Genomic DNA, 20,125 nt, shown 5'->3' with positions numbered 1-20,125 from the left:
TCTCGAAATAAACTGCTGAGGTGTAGCCACCAAAGCCATTTCACACCATTTGTACTTCCATTCTCGCGCTTAAGGGGCTCCTAGAGTTCCTACTTCATTGGCCTGTGATCTACTTCATTCTCACTTTAATTAAAGTTGATTTAACCTAATGAGATCCCGGGAGTGAAAGGCTTTTCCTCGGACTCAGGCTTCCGGTAAACAAACACATAAGCAAAGCAGCCTCAGAGTGAAAATACAAAGTCGAGGATGAAAGAGGAATAAAATGTTGAAAATCACAATGGGAGCTTTAGGGATCGGGCATATCTATTCACAATTAAGCGAGTTCTAGGATATTAGAAATTAAAAACTAAAAGATTTTACAGATTGAAATTTAGGAGAGAGGAGGGCAAGTAACCTGTGGTTACTTGGACTTCTGCAGGGCAAAGTCCAGGTTCCACGGTCCGCACCCGGGGATTCGAATGCCACCGTGGACTTGGCCAGGGGCGTCTCTTCTCCGAGACTCTCTTTCCTTGGCTATAAGCAGGGCCCCTCTCCCTGCCTGCTTCCTAGGGCCATTGTTAGGATCAAAAGAGGGAATTGATGTGGAAGCTGAAAGTGCTTTCCAAATCACTCTTTGTGGCTGATAGTTGGTATTATTATTACTGTTTCTCAAGAAAATAGGTCTGTAACAAGCTGCGGGCAGTAAGCTGAACAAAGCAGAGACAAGAAGTTGGGCCACATCCCGAATCAGGAGATCAGGATCCTGGCAAACAATCCTACGTTCACCGCACAAGGCCCTCGGCACCGTTTGTTCAAGGACGAGCGGAGGTTGGCAGGGTCCTAGCTTTGAGTCATGATCACGGTTCTCACAGTTATTGACTTTCAGGAGACTCCTCATCTGTGGCTCGTGAAAGGCAGATGGATGAACAGAAATATGCACAGATAAAAGGGCTGCCGGCTGCGGTCAGGGACTGACAGGGGCCACCAAGCAGTCCCCTGACCATCCTGTCCCTTGTGGCTTCAGTGACATCCCTGATTTCTCGGTCTGTGGGTGTGTGGTATAAGAGGGAAAAAGAAGCTGGGAGCCCCCCTTTTTATTTTGACCAAGTATAGTCAGCCTCAGCCTTTGGCCTGGGATCGTGGGCACCTCCATCGTTCTCAGCCTGGTGGGAGCCATGCCCCTGTGGCTGTGACCTTAGACTGTTTTCCCGGCACTCTTGACTTTCTGCCCTTTACTGTGTTTGTGGATCATGAACACTCCCCCACCAGGTAGACTCACTGCACACAGGGGTTCATTGTGGGTCTTGGCGCCGCCCCAGGTGAGGTCGCGATCACTGCTGTGGTTGCCGAGGGCACTGCAAGACTCCACTGATGACTGAATTTAATTAGTAAGCCTCTGCAAGGGCAGTTCACAGCCTGAGTTGCTCCTGGTTTTGTTTAAGATCGTTTTAGTATTTCCCCAAGGCTTAGTGTTTGTAGTAAAGAGTTTCCATTTGAGCATTCCGTAAATGCCTTTGTTATTTATCAACCGGAAAAATGAGGAAGGTATCTGTTTAACTACTTATTAGCCTCTGATCCTAGACAACCCGTCTTACAATGTCTCAGAATCCTGGGAGGGAGCTTACAGATCATGGTATCAGCCAGTGTTTGGTCAGGAACACAGAAATTTCTCTGGGGATTTGAAACAGAGGAAATTTAACATGGAGAATTCATTATAGAAGTGTTAGAAGGACCAGAGGAACAGAAAGTGTAAAGGAAGGTTACCCAAAGATTAGGAAGTGACAGGAGCTGCTGTCCCCCAACCCCCTCCCCAGGACTGGAGCACTATAGGGGACGATGGCATTACCAAGAGCTCATGACCCCTGCCTGACCTGGAACCAGAATCCTACACTCACCTAGAAGTGGCAAGAGCACTTTGACCTATACTCCAGAGGCCAGACTCAGTCACAGGGCCCTGCCTACTGGCAATGAGACTGGGAAATGTAGTCTACGGAGTGGCCAGAAGGAAAGAGGACAGGTTTGCTGAAGACTAGTCTCTTCCACATATGGGTACAGGAATCACGGCTGTTAGGAGAGACCTTTTGCAGATTCAGCCTTCAAGACTCTGTGTCTGTGTACATACGAGCCTGACCCGTGGGCCAAAGAGGGGAGTGTTTTAAAGATGAGTTCTCCTGCCTCCTCTGTTCTACTTCCTTCCCCACACCACCCCCGCCCCCAACGCCCCGACTCACTGGCCCTTCCTGGTGCTGCTGAGCTGACCTCTGTGTGCCCTGTTTCCAGGGGGCCCTGGCCCAGCCCCAGACCTGGTGGAAGATCCAGTTATTCGTGTGGGAGCCAGTGCTGTTCGGGACCTGGGATGGTGTGTTCACGTCCTGCATGATCAACATCTTTGGGGTTGTCCTTTTCTTAAGGACGGGCTGGCTGGTGGTGAGTGATGGCTTGGTGGCCCTGGAGTCCCCTGTGGGCCTGTGACATGGGAAGCTCTGCACCCTTGGGCATTCCATGCTGCAGGTGACAGATTCCTAAAGCACAGAAACATGAAACAAGAAGCAAGTACACTCAACAGCTAGCATTGCTTTTAAAATGAGAATCCTGGGAAGCTGGGCCTCACCCAGAGGCTCCACTGCAGGCCTCACCCTGGATTTAGCTACTGAAATGTGAGCACAGAGCTCAGGGCACGTTGTGGGCGGGACTGGAGGTGGGTTAGCGAGAGGTACCTTTGCTTCTAGTTTGTGACCCCCTGCAGCTTTCCTGGTATTCTTCCTCTCACCTGGTGCCCTCTTGCTTCTAGTTTGTGACCCCCTGCAGCTTTCCTGGTATTCTTCCTCTCACCTGGTGCCCTCCTGGTGGGACCAGCTCCTCACCCACGATTGCCTCCCCGACCGCACACCGACCCGTGTTTAAGGCTGTGTTCGGGGAGGCGTGGCCAGAGGTGCACACTGACTGCACTCAGGGCCGGATTACCTGGGGCACACCTTTTACATGAGATTGTGGGGGTCAGTTTGTCTTCCTCTGTAGAGGGAACAGGGCCTCATTTACATCTCATATGAATGCATAGTGGGACCTCCCAGGCAGATGTGTGTCCTGAGCAGGTCCTCAGCCCTTCACACAGGACCTTCTCCCTGGGACTTCAGGCAACTCAACAGGTTGCTCAGAACAAAAGGCTGGCTTGTCAAGAGTCACTGCTGAGCACCTAGTGTGAGCCAGGCACCCCTGTGTGCCAACAGGATTACAAAATATAAGGCCCTTTCCCTGATGAGTCAACAGGTTAGATTTTACATCAGGAATCAAAGAGATCTCAAAGCAGCACTAAATCTCTCAGGAGTGGAACAGGCTGTGAACATGTGCTTGCCAAGGAGTCCAGGAAATCTTCCTGGAAGAGATGTGGCTAAACCGGGTGCTGAAAGGTGAGCTGGACTGGACAGGTGCAGGAGAGAGGGGGCTGTTCTAGGTGTAGATTGGATTAGTCAGTGTTCTCCAGAGAAACCATATAACTAACTAGCTAACAAACCCACTCTCTGCCTCTGATAATGTAATATCAGAGAGCTCTAAATTGAATGTTTTGATCTAGCCCTTACCTGTATATAAATTGATATCCCACACCAAAGAGTTTTAACTGTGGCCTTGCAGAATCCAATACTTATAATGGGGAGAATTAAAAATAAAGTAGTTGCATCCTTTTAAAAAAGGCCTTGGCTCAGGGGTCAGCCTTAACCATATCCAGGGTGGGTTTGACTTTTACTTTATTAGTGTGTGGAGAGCCTAGGGCAGAGCCAGCAACCTCTGGTGTGGATGCTAAGACTTCATGCCCTCATCATCCCTCCCAAGCTTACAAAATCACGAAGTCTCCAGGTCAGACTTTTCATCCTGGCAACGGTCTCAGGTTTCTGGGATCAACCTCTCTTTCTGCCTTTTCCTGAAGGTTGCTTTGCTGCCAAGTATGTCTCCAGCCTGTGTCCAAGGGAGGCCCATCAACTGACCACTGTGGCAGAAGAAGGCCTGGCCAGGGACAGCCTGGGCCACAGGGCTCTGCTTCCTGCAGGGGATGGTTTATGGGATAGTGAAAGGAGAGGAGGGTAACATCTCTCCATTCTGATTTGTAAGGGCCTCCTCTGAAGCCTCTCAATGGATTATTTATTTGTGTATTTTTTTTAGAAATCCAGAGCTGTCAATTCATCCCCAATGAGAAAGTACAAATTATATTAGTTATCTATTGCTGCAGAACTAATTGCCCAAACACTTCTCAGCCTAAAGCAGTGCATACATCACCCTGTAGTTTCTGTGGCCCAGGAGCTGGGTGCCTCTGGCCCAGGTCTGCTGCAGACCTGCAGTTGGGCTGCCAGTCAGGGCTGCAGTCTCACCTGAAGGCTTTCCTAGGGCAAGATCACTTCCAAGATCACTTGCGTAGTTGACAGGCCTTGTCACATGGGCCTCTGCACAGGATGGCCTCACTGCACGCAGCGGCTTCTCCCAGGGCCAGCAATCTGAGAGAGGGCAGGCACCCAAGGGGAAAGCCCCAGTCTTTATATCTGCCTCCCAGAAGTGACACCCCATCACTTCTGAAATGTTCTGTTCATTAAGAGTCAGTAGGTCCACCCCACACCCCCCCCACCCCCCCACCCCACACCCCCCCCCCACCCGTCCAGGGGAGGCGACTACACAAAGGCCTGAGTGCCAGTGGGCGGGGCTCCCTGGGGCTGCCTGCCACGCAGATGCATCCTTCCCCCTTAGAGTGGTCTCTTTTTCAGCTTTGATCTTAGTTTCATCTGACAAATCATATTTGGTCATGGGAAAAAAGACAAATGAGAAATGCCAAAAATAAGGCAGAGCTTCTAGAGATAGCATAAAATTAAAGTAAGTATAGGTCATGCCCAAGTGATTTTTAAATAGAGGATGTTGGTGGAGGGGAGCACGGGGTGGGGGGATTGGGACAACTGTAATAGTACAAACAATAAAAAAATTTAAAAAATGATAAATGGACAATATTAACTCTAAAGAATAATTTAGCATCAGACTTACAATTTGAAAGTTGTTTGAGTGGTAATTTTGGTACGAAAACTTAAAGGTTGGAACTGGGTATTTTGTTATCACATGAGGACAATTTAAAAGCACACACCTAGGAAAAAATAGTAATGATATAATTTCATTTAAAATATACAAGCAGCAAAATTAGAAACTCTGAATAAAACATAATCCTGCTGGAGCTCCTGGCCCACAGGCGAAGACCGCCTTGGAGTCAGACTCCCTGTGGTAAGCACTGTGAGTGCTGAGCCGTGGGAGCCGTGGGAGCCCAGAGGAGTGGGTACAGGGCAGCTTCCTGGGGGAGGCAACTCCTAGACACTGAGTCTTAAAGGATGCGTTGGGGCGAGCCTGGCAAGGAACTGAGCAGGAAAAACATTCCAGGCAGGAGGTCAGCATGGTGAGAGGGCGGTGGGGCGAGAACATGGGGCTTCAGGCGGGGCACAGGATGAACTGAGGGGTTGTTGCAAATGGCTGAGAGGGACTGGGGAGTCGGGGAGGGGACACAGTAGGAGTGGCCTCATCAGTAGCTTTGATTTTGCCTGATGTGGGATGATAAGTCCCTGAGGAATCTGAAGCAAGGACATTTCCCTTCATCTAGAACTTCTTCCAGGCCTTCCTTCCATGGTGCTGCCATTGTCCTTTTCTGGTTACCCCACCCCCTGGGGTGTGGGGGGGGGTGGTCAGCGCCCCTGGCGGGGGCTACCTCTGCCAGGGCCTCCATATCCTAACCCTTGACCTTGCTCCTTGTTGTCTCACTGCAGGGAAACACAGGAGTCCTCATGGGCATGTTTCTGGTGTCCTTCGTCATCCTGGTGGCCCTCATCACCGTGCTGTCTGGCATTGGTGTCTCGGAGCACTGTGGCGTGGGAAGCGGTGGTGTCTACTCCATGATCTCCTCAGCCCTGGGTGGGCAGACCGGAGGCACGATTGGGCTGCTCTACGTGTTTGGACAGGTGAGCCGGGGCTGCTGGGTGGGGAACTGTGTCTTGAGGCCACCAGCATGTGTGGGACCACTTCCTCACCTGCTGTTTGCCATCATCTTCTCATCCACGTTAGGCTTGGCTTGGGGAGAGGCAAGGGCGGGACAGCTGCCCCTCTTTAAAATCCTCACCTGAGGATTTGTTTATTGCCTTTAGCGAGAGGGGAAGAAGGGTAAGGAGGGAGGGAGATTATATATATATGTATAATATAGACTATATATATATATATATAGAGAGAGAGAGAGAGAGAGAGATTGATGTGAGAGAGAAACATCAATTAGTTGCTGCCTGTTTGAGCCCTGACTGGGGATCAAACCCACAGCCTTTCGGTGTATGGGACGATGCTCTAACCAACTGAACCACCTGGCCAGAGCACCCCTGTTTTGTAGATGCTAAGATGGTAAGGTTAGAGGGAACTCAGTGGCAGAGCCAAGCCCACCAACCAGACCCTTGCCTGTGGTCAGTGCTCCTTCCTCTCCACAGCCCTGCCTCATGGAATCCTGACTTAAACAGGGAGGCAGGGCCTGGGCTGGAACCTTCCTTGCTGCCTGTTCTAGGGAGGTGAGTGAATGACAGTGGCTGGAATCTGTAGCAGCCGGGCGGCTTGGCTCCTGGGACACTTTTGCACTGAAGAGGGGACATCTTGCCTATGGCACAGGACTTTCCTAGAAGCAGACACTTCTCAAATGAGCTAGAGCTCTAGGCGCACTGAGAGCCGATGGCCTTCACTGGGAGGTTGGGAGGCCCTGTGGACCCCTGTCTGAGAATGAGGATGCTGATGAGGAGACTGCATCACCATGGTGGCCAAGGCTCTCAGAAAACCACAGACTAGGGTGGGATGCCGATGCTTATTTAGCTGAGACACAGGGATGGTGACCTGCGCAGAGGAAACACGTGCAGACATTAAGAAGCAGCTCTTTGAAGGCATTCCTCAGCTTTTATGATTGCGCAAAGGGGGGTGGGTAGTTGAAAAAACAGCTTAATGGAAAGAATTTGTCTAAGTAAGACTACAAGAGTCTCTTCAAAGAAAGCATCAGTTTCGTTTCTTTTACTTTTAAGCAATAGGGGCAGGGTATTTTAGCGTAAATATATCTAATCCTCCAACAGCACAAAGTTTTGTGTGTGTGTAACACAGGTGTAGAAGGCACACACGATGTCTCTACACTCTTAAAAACCACTGGCCTTGGCTCTGGCAGGTGTAACTTAGTGGACTGAGTGCTGGCCTGCGAATCAAAGGGTCACCTGTTTGATTCCCACTCAGGGCACATGCCTGGATTGTGGACCAGGTCCCCAGTAGGGGGCGCGAGAGAGACAACCACACATTGAAGTTTCTCTCCTCTTTCTCCCTCCCTTCTTCTCTCTCTAAAAATAAATAAATAAAATATTTAAAAAACAAACAAACACAAAACCACTGCCCTTTACTGGAGAAGGATCTTTTCTTTATGTCATTGTACTTTTTATTTATTTTTAAATCATTAAAAAATTTTAATTTCAGTTGACATACAATATTATATCCGTTTCAGGTGTATAACAGTGATTAGACATATAACTTACAAAGTGATCACCTGGGTAAGTCTAGTATACATTTGACACGATACATACTTATTACAATATTACTGACTATATATTCCATATACTGTACTTTACATTCTTGTGACTGTTTTTATACCTGGCAATTTGCAAATTTTAATCCCTTCCCCTTTTCACCCTTTTCCCCAAACCACCATCCCATCTGGCAACCATCAACATGTTTTCTGTATCTATGAGTTTGTCAGTTTATTTTGTTTTTTAGATTCCACGTATAACTGAAATCATATGGTATTTGTCTTTTTCTATCAGATTTCACTCAGCACAATACTTTCTGGGTCCATCCATGTTGTTGCAGATGGCAAGATTTCATTCTTTTCTTATGGCTGAGTCAGAGTCCATTGTATATGTGCACTGCTTCTTCATCCACTCATCTACTGATGGACACTTAGGTTGCTTCCATGTCTCGGCTATTGTAAATAATGCTGCAGCGAACATAGAGGTGCTTATGTGTTTTTGAATTCGTATTTTAGGTTTCTTCAGATAAATACCCAGAAATAGAATTGCTGGGTCCTCTTTTGTCTTGTATAGCCTTTATTTTAAAGTCTATTTTGTCTGATGTAGGTATTATCACCCTAGCTTTTTTTTTTGGTTCCTGTTTTCATGAAATATCTTTTTCCATCATTTTATTTTCAATGTGTGTGTGTCTTTTGATGTAAAGTGGGTCTCTTGTAGGCACATATGTGCGGGTCGTATTTTCTTATTCGTTCAGCTACACTATGTCTTTTGATTGGAACACTTAATCTATTTACACTTAAAGTAATTATTAATAGATATGTAGTTATTGCCATTTATTATTCATGTTTTTGATCTTTTTCTTTTTAGAGAAGACCCTTAAACTTTTTTTTTAGATTTATTTGTTTTTATTTTATTTATTTATCATTTAGAGGGGAAGGGAAGGAGAGAGGGAGAGAAATATCAATGTATGGTTGCCTCTGGTGTGTCCCCTGCTGGGAACTGGCCTGCAACCCAGACATGTGCCCTGACTGGGAATCGAACCGTGATCGTCTGGTTCACAGGCCTGCACCACCTTTTTCACTCCACTCCCAACACCCCTCTCATCTGGCAACTGTCAAAATGTTCTCTGTATCTATAATTCTATTTCTGTTCTGCTTGTTAGTTTATTTTGTTTTTAAGATTTAATTATTGATAGAATGGATTTATTGTTATTTTATGGTTCATATTTTTAATTTTCTTCTACTTCCTCTTAAAGAAGACCCTTTAACATTTGTTATTATACTGGATTGGTGGTGATAAACTCCTTTAGGTTTTTCTTGTCTGAAAAGCTCTTTCTGTGTTTTTCAATTCTAAATGATAGCTTTGCTGGGTAGAGTAATTTTGGTTGTAGGTCTCCACTTTTTAGCACTTTGAATATTGCTTGCCAATCTCTCTGTCCTGCAAAGTTTCTGTTGAGAAATCAGCTGACAGAGAGATCTGACAAGATTGGTGTTGGAGTAGGAGAGTATAGGATGCACCACCTCCCAGAACCACACTGGAAACAACATTAAAGAGGAAAACAATCACCTGAGTTAAATCAAAAACTATCTGAGAAAGAGACTTTTAACCAAAGACAACCAAAACACCACCCCTAGACCGGTAGGAAGGGCAGGGGTATCTTAAAAGGGCTTGTCCCATTCACATGAGCGGTGGGCTGAGACAGCAACTCAACTGTGGGAGCTTCCCCCTGAGAGGAGTGAAGGACCACAAACTCTGCTTCCAAACACAGAGAACCAGTGCCAAGATCGGCCCACCATGTAGCATCCAGGGGTGAAAGGCTACAGGGCTCCCTCTGCTGAGGAGAGGTGAAAGCCACGGGAGGACTTCCAGCCAAGATGGAGGCGTAGGTAGACACACTGTGCCTCCTGACACAACCAAAACAATAACAAATTTAAAAACAAAAACCCAGAACTGACAGAAAATTGAACTGTGTGGAAGTCTGACAACCAAGGAGTTAAAGAAGAAACATTCATCCAGACTGGTAGGAGAGGCAGAGATGGACAGCCAGGTAGAGAGGACTGAGGAGGGCAAGGCAGTGGTTGGTGGGCAAGGCGGTGGCTGGCAGACCCAGTGTTCCCACATTTGTGTGCAGATAAACCAGGAGGAACAACTGGGGAGGGAGACAGACCCCGCAACCCAGGGTTCCAGCCCAGGGAAGTAAAGCCTCAAAACCTCTGACTGAAAACACCTGTTGGGGTTGAGGCGGCAGTGGGAGAAACTCCCAGCCTCACAGCAGAGTTCATTGGAGAGATCCACAAGGTCCTAGAATGTACACAAGCCCACCCACCCGGGAACCAGCACCAGAAGGGTCCAATTTGCTTGTGGGTAGCGGGGGAAGTGACTGGAAGCCAGCATAGAGCAGAGCAAGTGGTATTGTTCTCTCTTGGACCCATTCCCCCACATACATCATCACAATGCATCAACATGGGTTGCCCTGCCCTGGTGAACACCTAAGACTCCACCCCTTACTATGTAAGAAGCTTGCCAAGACTAAAAAAAATTGCAGAAATGAAAGACCACTTCAAAGCTCCAGAAAAAATACAAGTAACAGATGAAGAGATAGCCAACCTATCAGATACACAATTCAAAACATTGGTTATCAGTCTGCTCCAGGAACTCACTTCAACAGCATAAAAAAGACCAAGGCAGCAATAAAGGTTGCATTATGTGAAATAAAGAAAAATCTACAGGGAACCAACAATGAAGGGGAGGAAACCTGGACTCAAATCAATGGTTTGGAGCAGAGGAAAGAGAGAAACATCCAACCAAAATAGAATGAAGAAACAAGAATTCAAAGAAAAAGAGGAGATGCTTAGGAACATCCAGGACATCTTTAAATGTTCCAATATTTGAATCATAGGGGTGCCAGAAGGAGAAGAGGAAGACCAAGAAATTGAAATCTTATTCGAAAACATAACAAAGAAGAACTTCCTTAATCTATCAAAGGAAATAGACTTCCAGGAAGTCCAGGAAGTTCAGAGAGTCCCAAAGAAGTTGGACCCAAGGAAGAACACACCAAGACACATCGTAATTATATTAGCCAAGATTAAAGATAAGGAGAGAATCTTAAAAGCAGCAAGAGAAAAGGAGATAGTTACCTACAAAAAAGTGCCCATTAGACCCTCAACTGATTTTTCAAAAGTGACCTTGCAGGCAAGAAGGGGCTGGGAAGAAGTATTTAAGTCATGAAAGGCAAGGACCCACATCCAAGATTGCTCTATCCAGCAAAGCTATCATTTAGAATGGAAGGGCAGATAAAGTACTTCCCAGATAGGGTCAAGTTCAAGGAGTTCATCATCACCAAGCCCTTATTATAAGAAATGTTAAAGGGACTTTCTAAGAAAAAAAAGATTAAAAGTATGAACACTAAAATGACAACAAACTCACAGGTATTAACAACTGACCCCCCCCCCAAAAAAAAAACCAAAACAAAAACAAACTAAGCAAACAACTAGAACAGTAACAGAATCGCAGAAATGGAGATCACATGGAGGTTTCACAGTGGGGAGTGGGACAGGGAGAGAGAGGGAAAAGGTTAGGTAGCATAAATGGTAGATAGAATATACACAGGGGGAGGTTAAGAATAGTATAGGAAATGTAGAAGCCAAAAAACTTATACGCATGACCCATGGACATGAACTAAAGTCAGGGAATGCAGGTGGGAGGGAATGTGCAGGGTGGAGGGGAATAAAGGAGGGGAAATGGGACAACTCTGGTAGCATAATCAATAAAATATTTTTTTTCCATTTTTTAAAATATATTTTATTGATTATACCATTACAGTTGTTCTATTCCCCCCTTCATTCCCTTCCCCCCACACACTCCCTCCCCCACCATTCTCCCCCCTTAGTTTATAACCACGTGTTTCAAGGTCTTTAGATTCTATATTTCCCCCACTATTCTTGTCCTCCCCCCTATTTATTTTCTACCTACTCTCTATGCTATTTTCTGTACCTTCTCCCCCCTTCTCCTCCTCCCACTCCCCTGTTGCTAACCCTCCATGTGTTCTTCATTTCTATGGTTCCTCTCCTGATCTAGCTGTCCTCTTGGTTTGCTTTTGTTTTAGGTGTGGTTAATAACTGTGAGTTTGCTGTCCTTTCACTGTTCCTATTTTTATCTTCTTTTTCTTAGATAAGTCCCTTTAGCATTTCATATAATAAGGGCTTGGTGATGATGAACTCCTTGAACTTGACCTTATCTGAGAAGCACTTTATCTGTCCTTCCATTCTAAATGAAAGTTTTGCTGGATAAAGCAATCTTGGCTGTAGGTCTTTGGATTTCATGACTTGGAATACTTCTTTCCAGCCCCTTCTTGCCTGTAAGGTCTCTTTTGAGAAATCCGCTGACAGTCTGATGGGTACTCCTTTGTAGGTGACTGTCCCCTTATCCCTTGCTGCTTCTAGGATTCTCTCCTTCATTTTAGTCTTGGCTAATGTAATTATGATGTGCCTTGGTGTGTTCCTTCTTGGGTCCAACTTCTTTGGGACTCTCTGAGCTTCCTGGATTTCCTGGAAGTCTATTTCCTTTGCCAGACTGGGGAAGTTCTCCTTTATTATTTGTTCAAATAAGTTTTCCACTCGTGGCTGTTTCTTTCCCCCTTCTGGTACCCCTATAATCCGGATGTTGGAACGTTTAAAGATGTCCTGGAGATTCCTAAGCCTCTCCTCATTTGTTTGAATTCTCATTTCTTCATTCCTTTCTGGTCGGATGTTTCGTTCTTCCTTCTGGTCCATTCCATTGATTTGAGTCCCAGTTCCCTTTCCATCACTATTGGTTTCCTGGACATCTCCCTTCATTTCAGTTAGTTTAGCCTTCATATGTTCCTCCAATTTGTGACTGTACTCTACCAATTCTGTGAGCATCCTGATAAATAGTGTCTTAAATTGGGCTTCTGAGAGGCTGGCAATCTGTTGGTCGCTTAGAGTTATTGGCTCTGAGACTTTGAGTTCTTGCACCATCTTTTGGGCTGTTCGTGCCTGTTAAGTAGCAGGAACGGAGCCCTAGGTTTTCACCAGAGCAGGGCAACTCAGTTGCTGGGTTGTGACGCTGTATGTGGGGGCGGGGTCAAAGAGGGACTATGGCGTCCTGTCTGCCGCCTGCCGCCTCGGCCCTCACCGGTGCTGCAGCTGCTGCCATCACCAGGCCCATGCGTTTCGTCCCACTGCACGCGAGTGTGCCACCACCGTCAGCCCTCACCCCCTAGGGCCTGCGTGGTCCGTCTCACTGTGCGCGAATGTGTGACCTCAGTCAGTCTGCCCCGCACCCCAACTGGTTCCGGCTGCCTGCGCGCCTAGGTCAGGGGATCTGTCCTGCCCGACCCTGCTCGCTGCTGGCTCCGCCCCTCTTACCGTCCCCGTTGAACGGTTAGATGTAGTCGGACTTCCGTATAATTCAATAATAAAATATATTTTTTAAAAAAGAAAACAAAAGAAAACCACTGGAGACAAACCCAAACCCACCGTCTTTTTTTTTTTCTCTTAAAGGGCAAAGCACAGGTTTTGTGTTTGTGGCTATTCACCTTGGGCCCCATCTGAGGGAGGCTGACATGGACTGGAGTCATGCAAGGAGAGGCTGGAGGGGGAAGAACTGGGGGAGATATGGGGGAGTGGCAGTGGGATTTTCGGGACTGGGGTATACCTGGGCTCCATAACAGCCCTCTTTCTCGAGAAGACCTAGCCTCTCCTGGAGTAAAATCATTTACCTTCTTCTGTGGGATAATACTTCCCACACCCTCTGAAATCCTAGTTGCTTTACCCAGCACCTTTTTTATTCTTTTTTTTAGTTTTGCTCTCCCTTGGTGTTTTGTTTTGTTTGCTTTTTCCTTTTCTTTTCTCCCATTCTGCATCTTAACCCTTGCTGAGGAGACAGCAACATGAACAGACTCTGGGTTTTTCAGAGACTGTCCAGACAGTGCAGCCAACCCTAGAAAACACTTTCCTGGAAAACAGACTGGTGTTTCTCTCCTGGTGGGAGAGCCACAGAAACACCCTCCAAAGTCTGGGCTCTGGAGGCCTACAGGGCTCCCCACCCTGCTGAGTACAAGGAAATAATCCCAGACACACTCAGATTAGTAGCTCTGGGAAGGGGGAACACATCCACCATCTTCTGTGAGGTTTGAAAGGCACCTGCAATAGGAGATCCAGGAATCAAGCCCCCTGTTTCTGCCTGAAACCCTCTCAGAAATACAAGGTCTATGAATAGTCTAAGATTGACAAAAGACCAGCAGGCAGAGGCAGGCAGAGGCAGGCAGAGGCAGATCCCGTGGTGACTTGGGATGTTTGCTGACACACCCTTGGACCTAGTGCTGATAAAGCCAGCTTTGCACATCAGTTTGGCTCACCCTGTGAGGAGCCACGCCTGGAGGAATCAGGCACAAGCTGTGGATCAACTGTACTTTCGAAAAGGCTGCCAAGGATCATACGTGGACAGCACCTGACATTGGCTTACACCAGACTCAGACATCAGAGCCGTATCCAAAGGGAAAACCAACAGGCAAGCACTAAACTCTGCTGAGATGAATTCACTTGGTTCTATTTTCATTATTTTAGCTATTTTTCTTTTTCATAGCCTCTTTATTATTTTTATCTATTTCTTCTTTTTCTTTTATTTTTGCTGCTTTAATTTTTCTTTCATATCTCCTACTTAACTCTTATGTTTGACTACTCCATTGTTCCCTTCTCTCCTTTTGTTATTTTTGTTACTTTTCTATGTTCCTTTTCCTAATTTTTTCTTTCAATTCATTACTAGTATTAGTTCTCTTCCCCTTTCTCCTCTCATAATCACTTTTCTTTCCTTTGATATTCTCATATTCTTTTTTCTTTTCATCTTTCTCTACTATTCTGTTTCTCTTTCAGCTTTTATTATTCTTTGCTCTCTTGTCATTGATATTGCTGTTGTGGTTGGAGGGGGTTGCTTGTTTTGGTGTTGTTTTCTTTTTTCTGTTAGCACCTATATGACAGCTTACAAGATGTAATAGAGGTTGAGCCTCTTAGGCAGCTGGAGGGGAGTTCTCACCAATGAATGGGCCAGTAACAATCAGGACCCAAATACAACAGGAGAGTGCACATAACTCACACAAAGGACATTTCTAGAGCATCCAGATCAGGAGATCAAGGAGTCTGCACCACTGGGTCCCACAGGACTCCTACCATATAAGGCCACTCCACAAGACAGAAAAGTTGAAGCAGATCAATTTCTATCAATACATAGAAACAAACACAAAGAGACAACCTAAATGGGGAGATAAAGAAACAACCCCCAAATGAAAGAAAAGAAGGAATCGAGGCAAGCAATTTATCAGACATGGAATTTAAAGTAATGAATGGTTCTAAGGATGCTCAAGGAACTTAGTCAGAACTACAAGGAACTTAGTGGGAACTATGTCACCATGAAAAAGGACATAGAAACCTTGAATAACAGCCAGTTGTAAATGCAGAATGCAATATCAGAAAATGAAGAATACACTAGAAGGAATTAAAAGCAGGCCAGACAGAGCAGAGGATGAAATTGGAGAGTTGAAATACAAGCTAGAAAAGAACACCCAGTCAGAGCAACAAAATTAAAAAAGACTCAAGATGAATGAAAATAGTTTAAGGAAACTTTGGGACAATATGAATCATAACAATATTCACATCATAGGGATATCAGAAAGAGAAGAAAGCAAGGAATAGAAAACCTGTTTGAAGAAATAACGACAGAAAACTTCCCGAATTTGGTAAGAATCACACGGGTCAGGAAGCACAGAAAGTCCCAATCAAGATGAACGCAAAGAGCCCCACACCAAGACATATCACAATTAAAATGGCAAAAATTAAAGATCAAGAGAGAATCTTAAAGGCAGCAGGATAGAAACAGCTAGTTACCCACAAAGGAGCTCCGATAAGGCTATCAGCTAATTTCTCAACAGAAACACTACAGGCCAGAAGGGATTGACATGAAATATTGCAAAAATGAAATACAAGGACCTGAAAAGAAGACTGCTTTATCCAGCAAGGCTCTCATTTAAAGTGGAAGGTGAAATAAACAGTTTCCCAGATAAAATAAAGGTAAAGGAATACGTTTCCACTAAACCAGCTTTGAAAGAAATGCTACGGGACTACTTAAAGAAAAAAAAGAAATGTATATATAGAGAGGAACACAGGTAGAAAGGGGAAAATGGCAATGAATAAGTACCTATTGATAATAATCCTAAATGTAAATTGATTAAATGCTCCAATCAAAAGACATAGGGTAGCTGAATGGATAAGAAAATGTGACCCACAAATACATTGTCTACAAGAGACTCACCTCAGAACAAAAGATTTATACAGGCTGAAAATGAATGGAAGAAAAAAAACTATTCCATGCAAATGAACATGAAAAAAAGCTGGGGTAGCAATGCTTGTATCAGACAAAATAGACTTAAAAACCAAAGCCATAAAAAAAGACAAAGAAGGTCACTACACAAAACTTAAGGGTTCAGTCCAGCACGATGATATAACCCTTGCAAACATATATGCACCCAATATAGGAACACCTAAATATATAAAGAAAATCTTGGAGGAATTTAAGAAAGGGATTGACAGCAATACAGTCACTGTAGGGGATTTTAACACCACACTCTCAACAATGGACAAATATTCCAGACAGAAAAATTAACAATGATATAGCAGCATAAAACAACACTCTAGTTCAAGTGGACTTAATTGATAGTTACATACAATTTCACCCCAAAGAGGCAAAATATACATTCTTCACAAATGCAGATGGGTCATTCCCAAAGACAGACCACATGGTAGAACACAAAATAAGCCTTAACAAATTCAAGAAAATTGAAATCATATCAAGAATCTTCTCAGACCGCAATGGCTTGTAACTAGAAATTAACTTCAAGGAAAAAACACTCAGAAGCTTTCAAATACCTAGAAGCCGAATAACATGTTATTAAATGGTGAATGGGCTAATCACGAGATCAAGGAAGAAATAAAAAAGTTTCTAGAAACAAATAAAAATGAAGACACAACATCCCCAAAACCTATGGGACACAGTGAAAGCTGTCCTGAGAGAGAAGTTCATAGCATTAGAAGCCTATGTAGAAAATAGAAAAATCTCAAATAAACAACCTGACCATATCCCTAAAGGAACTAGAGGAACAACAAACCAGGTCCAGGGTGCATAGAAGGAAGGAAATAATGAAGATCAGAGCAGAATTAAGTGACCGAAACTAAAAAAAATTGTCTAAAGGATCAAAGAATCCAGAAACTGGTTCTTTGAAAAGATAAACAAAATTGACAAACCCTTAACCAGACTCATCAAGAGAAACACTAGAGAGGGCCCAATAAAATCAGAAATGAAAGAGAGGTAACAACTGATACCACAGAAATACAAAGGATTGTAGGAAATTACTATGAACAACTGTATGCCAAGAAAATGGACAACCAGAGTGAAATAGATAACTTCTAGAAACATGCTATCTTCCAAAACTGAATAAGGAAGAAGCAGAAAACCTGAATAGACCAATAACAACTAGCAAAACTGAAGTAGTAATAAAAAAAGCCTCCCAGCACACAAAAGCCCTGGACCTGATGGCTTCACAGGCAAATTTTACCAAACATTCAAAGAACTAACACCTATCCTTTTCAAACTATTCCAGAAAATTCAAGAAGAGGGAAGACTCCCAAAGTCTGTTTATAAGGCCAGTATTACCCTGATCTCAAAACCAGGTAAAGACACAACAAAGAAAGAAAATTGCAGGCCAATATCTCTGATGAACATAGATGCTAAAATCTTCAACACAATACTAGCAAACTGGACCCAGCAATACCTTAAAAAGATCATACACCAAGATCAAGTGGGATTTATTCCAGGGATGCCAAGATGGTTCAATATTCGCAAATCAGTAAATGTAATATATCACATAAACAAAAGGAAAAACAAAAAATCACATGATCATATCTACAGATGCAGAAAAAGCATTCGATAAAATCCAGCACCCATTTCTCATAAAAACACTTAAAGTAAAATGGGAATAGTGGGAATGTACCTGAACGTAATAAAGGTCCTATACAAAAAAACCTGCTGCCATTATACTCAATGGGCAAAAATTCAAAGCATTTTTCTTAAGAGCAGGAACAAGACAAGGGTGTCTGCTTTCACCACTCTTATTCAACATGGTACTGGAAGCCCTAGCCACAAGAAGAAAACAAGAAGAAAAAATAAAGGGCATCCTAATTGGAAAGGAGGAAGTGAAAATGTCATTATTTGCAGACAACATGATAATGTACATAGAAAACCCTATGGGCTCCACCAAAATACTACTTGACCTAATAAGTGAATTTGGCAAAGTAGCAGGATACGAAGTCCACATTCAGAAATCGAAGGCATGTTTGTACACCAACAATGAACTATCAAACAGAGACACTGGAAGAAAAAATCCCATTTACTATAGCAACAACAACAAAAAAAATAAACCACCTGGGACTAAATTTAACCAAGTAGGTAAAAGACCTGTACTAGGAAAACAATAGAACACTAAGGAAAGAAATTGGGAAATTGAGGAAGATATAAATACATGGAATTGTTACCCTGCTCATGGATTGGAAGGATTAACATCATTGAAATGTCCGTACTACCCAAAACAATCTACAGGTTCAATGCAATTCCTATTAAAATGCCAATGGCATATTTCACAGATCTAGGACAAGTACTCCAAAAATTATATGGAGCCAAAAAAGACCCATAATAGCCTCAGCAATCTTCAGAAAAACAAAGTAGGAGGATCACAATACCCAATATCAAACTATATCACAAGGGCACTGTAATCAGAACAGTCTGGCACTGGAATAAGAATGGACATATAGATCAATGGAACAGAACAGAGAGCCCAGAAATAAACCTATGTCTCTATGGTCAATTAATATTCAAAAAAGCAAACATGAGCATACAATGGCATACAGACAGTCTCTTCAGTAAATGGTGTTGGGAGAACTGGACTGGTACATGCAAAAAAATGAAACTAGACCACCAACTTACACCATACACCAGAATAAATGCAAAATGGATAAAAGACTCAGATACAAGTTGGGACACCATAAAAATCCTCATGGAAGACATAAGCAGCAATATTTTGGATGTCTCACATAATAACATTTTTGCTGATATATCTCCTAGGGAAAGGGAAATAAAGGAAAAAATAAACAAATGGGACTATATCAATTTAAAAATCTTCTGTATGGCTGAAGAAACCATTATCAAAATGAAAAGGGAACTGACTGTATTGGAGAACATATTTGCCAACAATATATTGAACAAGGGCTTAATCTCCAAATTATTTAAAGAACTCATACAACTCAACACCAGGAAGACAAACAATCCAATTAAAAAATGGGCAAGGGACCTGAACAGGCACTTCTCCAAGGAGGACATACAGATGGCCCATAGACATAAGAAAGATGCTCAACATTACTAGCCAGCAGACTGATGCAAATTAAAACCACAACGAGATATCACCTCACACCTGCCGAAGTGGCTATCATTAATAAATCAACAAACTAGTGCTGGTGAGGATGTGGAGAAAAGGGAACCCTAGTGCACTCTTGGTGGCAATTCAGACCAATGCAGCCACTGTGGAAAAAAGTATAGAGTTACATCAAAATGTTTAAAGTGGAACTGCCTTTTGACCCAGCAATTCCACTGCTGGGAATATATCCCAAAACACCAATTCAAAAGAATCTATGCACCCCTTTATTTATAGCAATGATATTTACAGTATTCAAGATTTGGAAACAGCCTAAATGCCCATCTGTAGATGACTGGATCAAAAAACTATGGTACATTTAGTTCTGGCCAAGATGGAGGTGTAGGTAGAAATGCTTCGCTTCCTTGCACAACCAAAGGAAGGATAACAAACAATAAACAACCAGAAGTGCCAGAAAATCAAACTGTATGGAATTCCAACAACCAAGGAATTAAAGAAACATTCACCCAGGCCAGTGCACCAAGAGAAAGAAATATTGCCCAAATGAAAGAACAGACCAAAACTCCAGAAAAAGAGCTAAGCAACATGGAGATAGCCAACCTATATGTTGCAGTGTTCAAAACACTGTAATCAGGATGCTCACAGAACTGATTGAGCTCAGTCATAAAATGAAGGAAGAAATGAGGGTTACCCAAAGTGAAATAAAGCAAAATATGGAGGGGACCAACAGTGAAGGGAAGTAAGGAAACCAGGACTCAAATTGATTTGGAACAAAAGGAAGAACTAAACATCCAACTGGAACAGAATGAAGACACAAGAATTCAGAAAAAATGAGGAGAAGCTTAGGAACCTCTGGGACAACTTTAAGTGTTCTAACATCAGAATCAGAGGGGTACCAGAAGGAGAAGAACAAGAGCAAGAAGTTGAAAACTTATTTGAAGATATAATGAAGGAAAACTTCCCCAATCTGGTGAAGGAAATAGACTTCCAGGAAGTCCAAGAAGCCCAAAGAGTTCCAGAGAAATTGGACCCAAGGAAGAACACACCAAGGTACATCATTATTAAGTTACCCAAGATTAAAGATGAAGAGAGAATCTTAAAAGCA

General features: G+C 43.7%; 1 protein-coding gene across 5 annotated transcripts in view; it reads left to right on the top strand.

Moving 5' to 3' along the window:
* SLC12A8 (solute carrier family 12 member 8) overlaps positions 1-20,125 on the top strand; it is a 151,195-nt gene that overhangs the window by 25,339 nt on the left and 105,731 nt on the right. For 4 of the 5 annotated variants that reach the window (XM_037033681.1, XM_037033685.1, XM_037033680.1 and 1 more), the window contains exons 3-4: positions 2,260-2,406; positions 5,763-5,954. In XM_037033681.1, the coding sequence (XP_036889576.1) occupies positions 2,260-2,406; positions 5,763-5,954 (339 nt within the window). The remainder of the gene's footprint in view (positions 1-2,259; positions 2,407-5,762; positions 5,955-20,125) is intronic. The other variant, XM_037033684.1, reaches the window with a different exon arrangement.

Source organism: Sturnira hondurensis, unplaced genomic scaffold, assembly GCF_014824575.4.
Source record: "Sturnira hondurensis isolate 20B ecotype Veracruz unplaced genomic scaffold, ASM1482457v3 Scaffold0021765, whole genome shotgun sequence".
NCBI lineage: Eukaryota > Metazoa > Chordata > Mammalia > Chiroptera > Phyllostomidae > Sturnira > Sturnira hondurensis.
The sequence above is the reverse complement of the archived record's forward strand: the minus strand, read 5'-3'. Positions and strand labels throughout refer to the sequence as shown.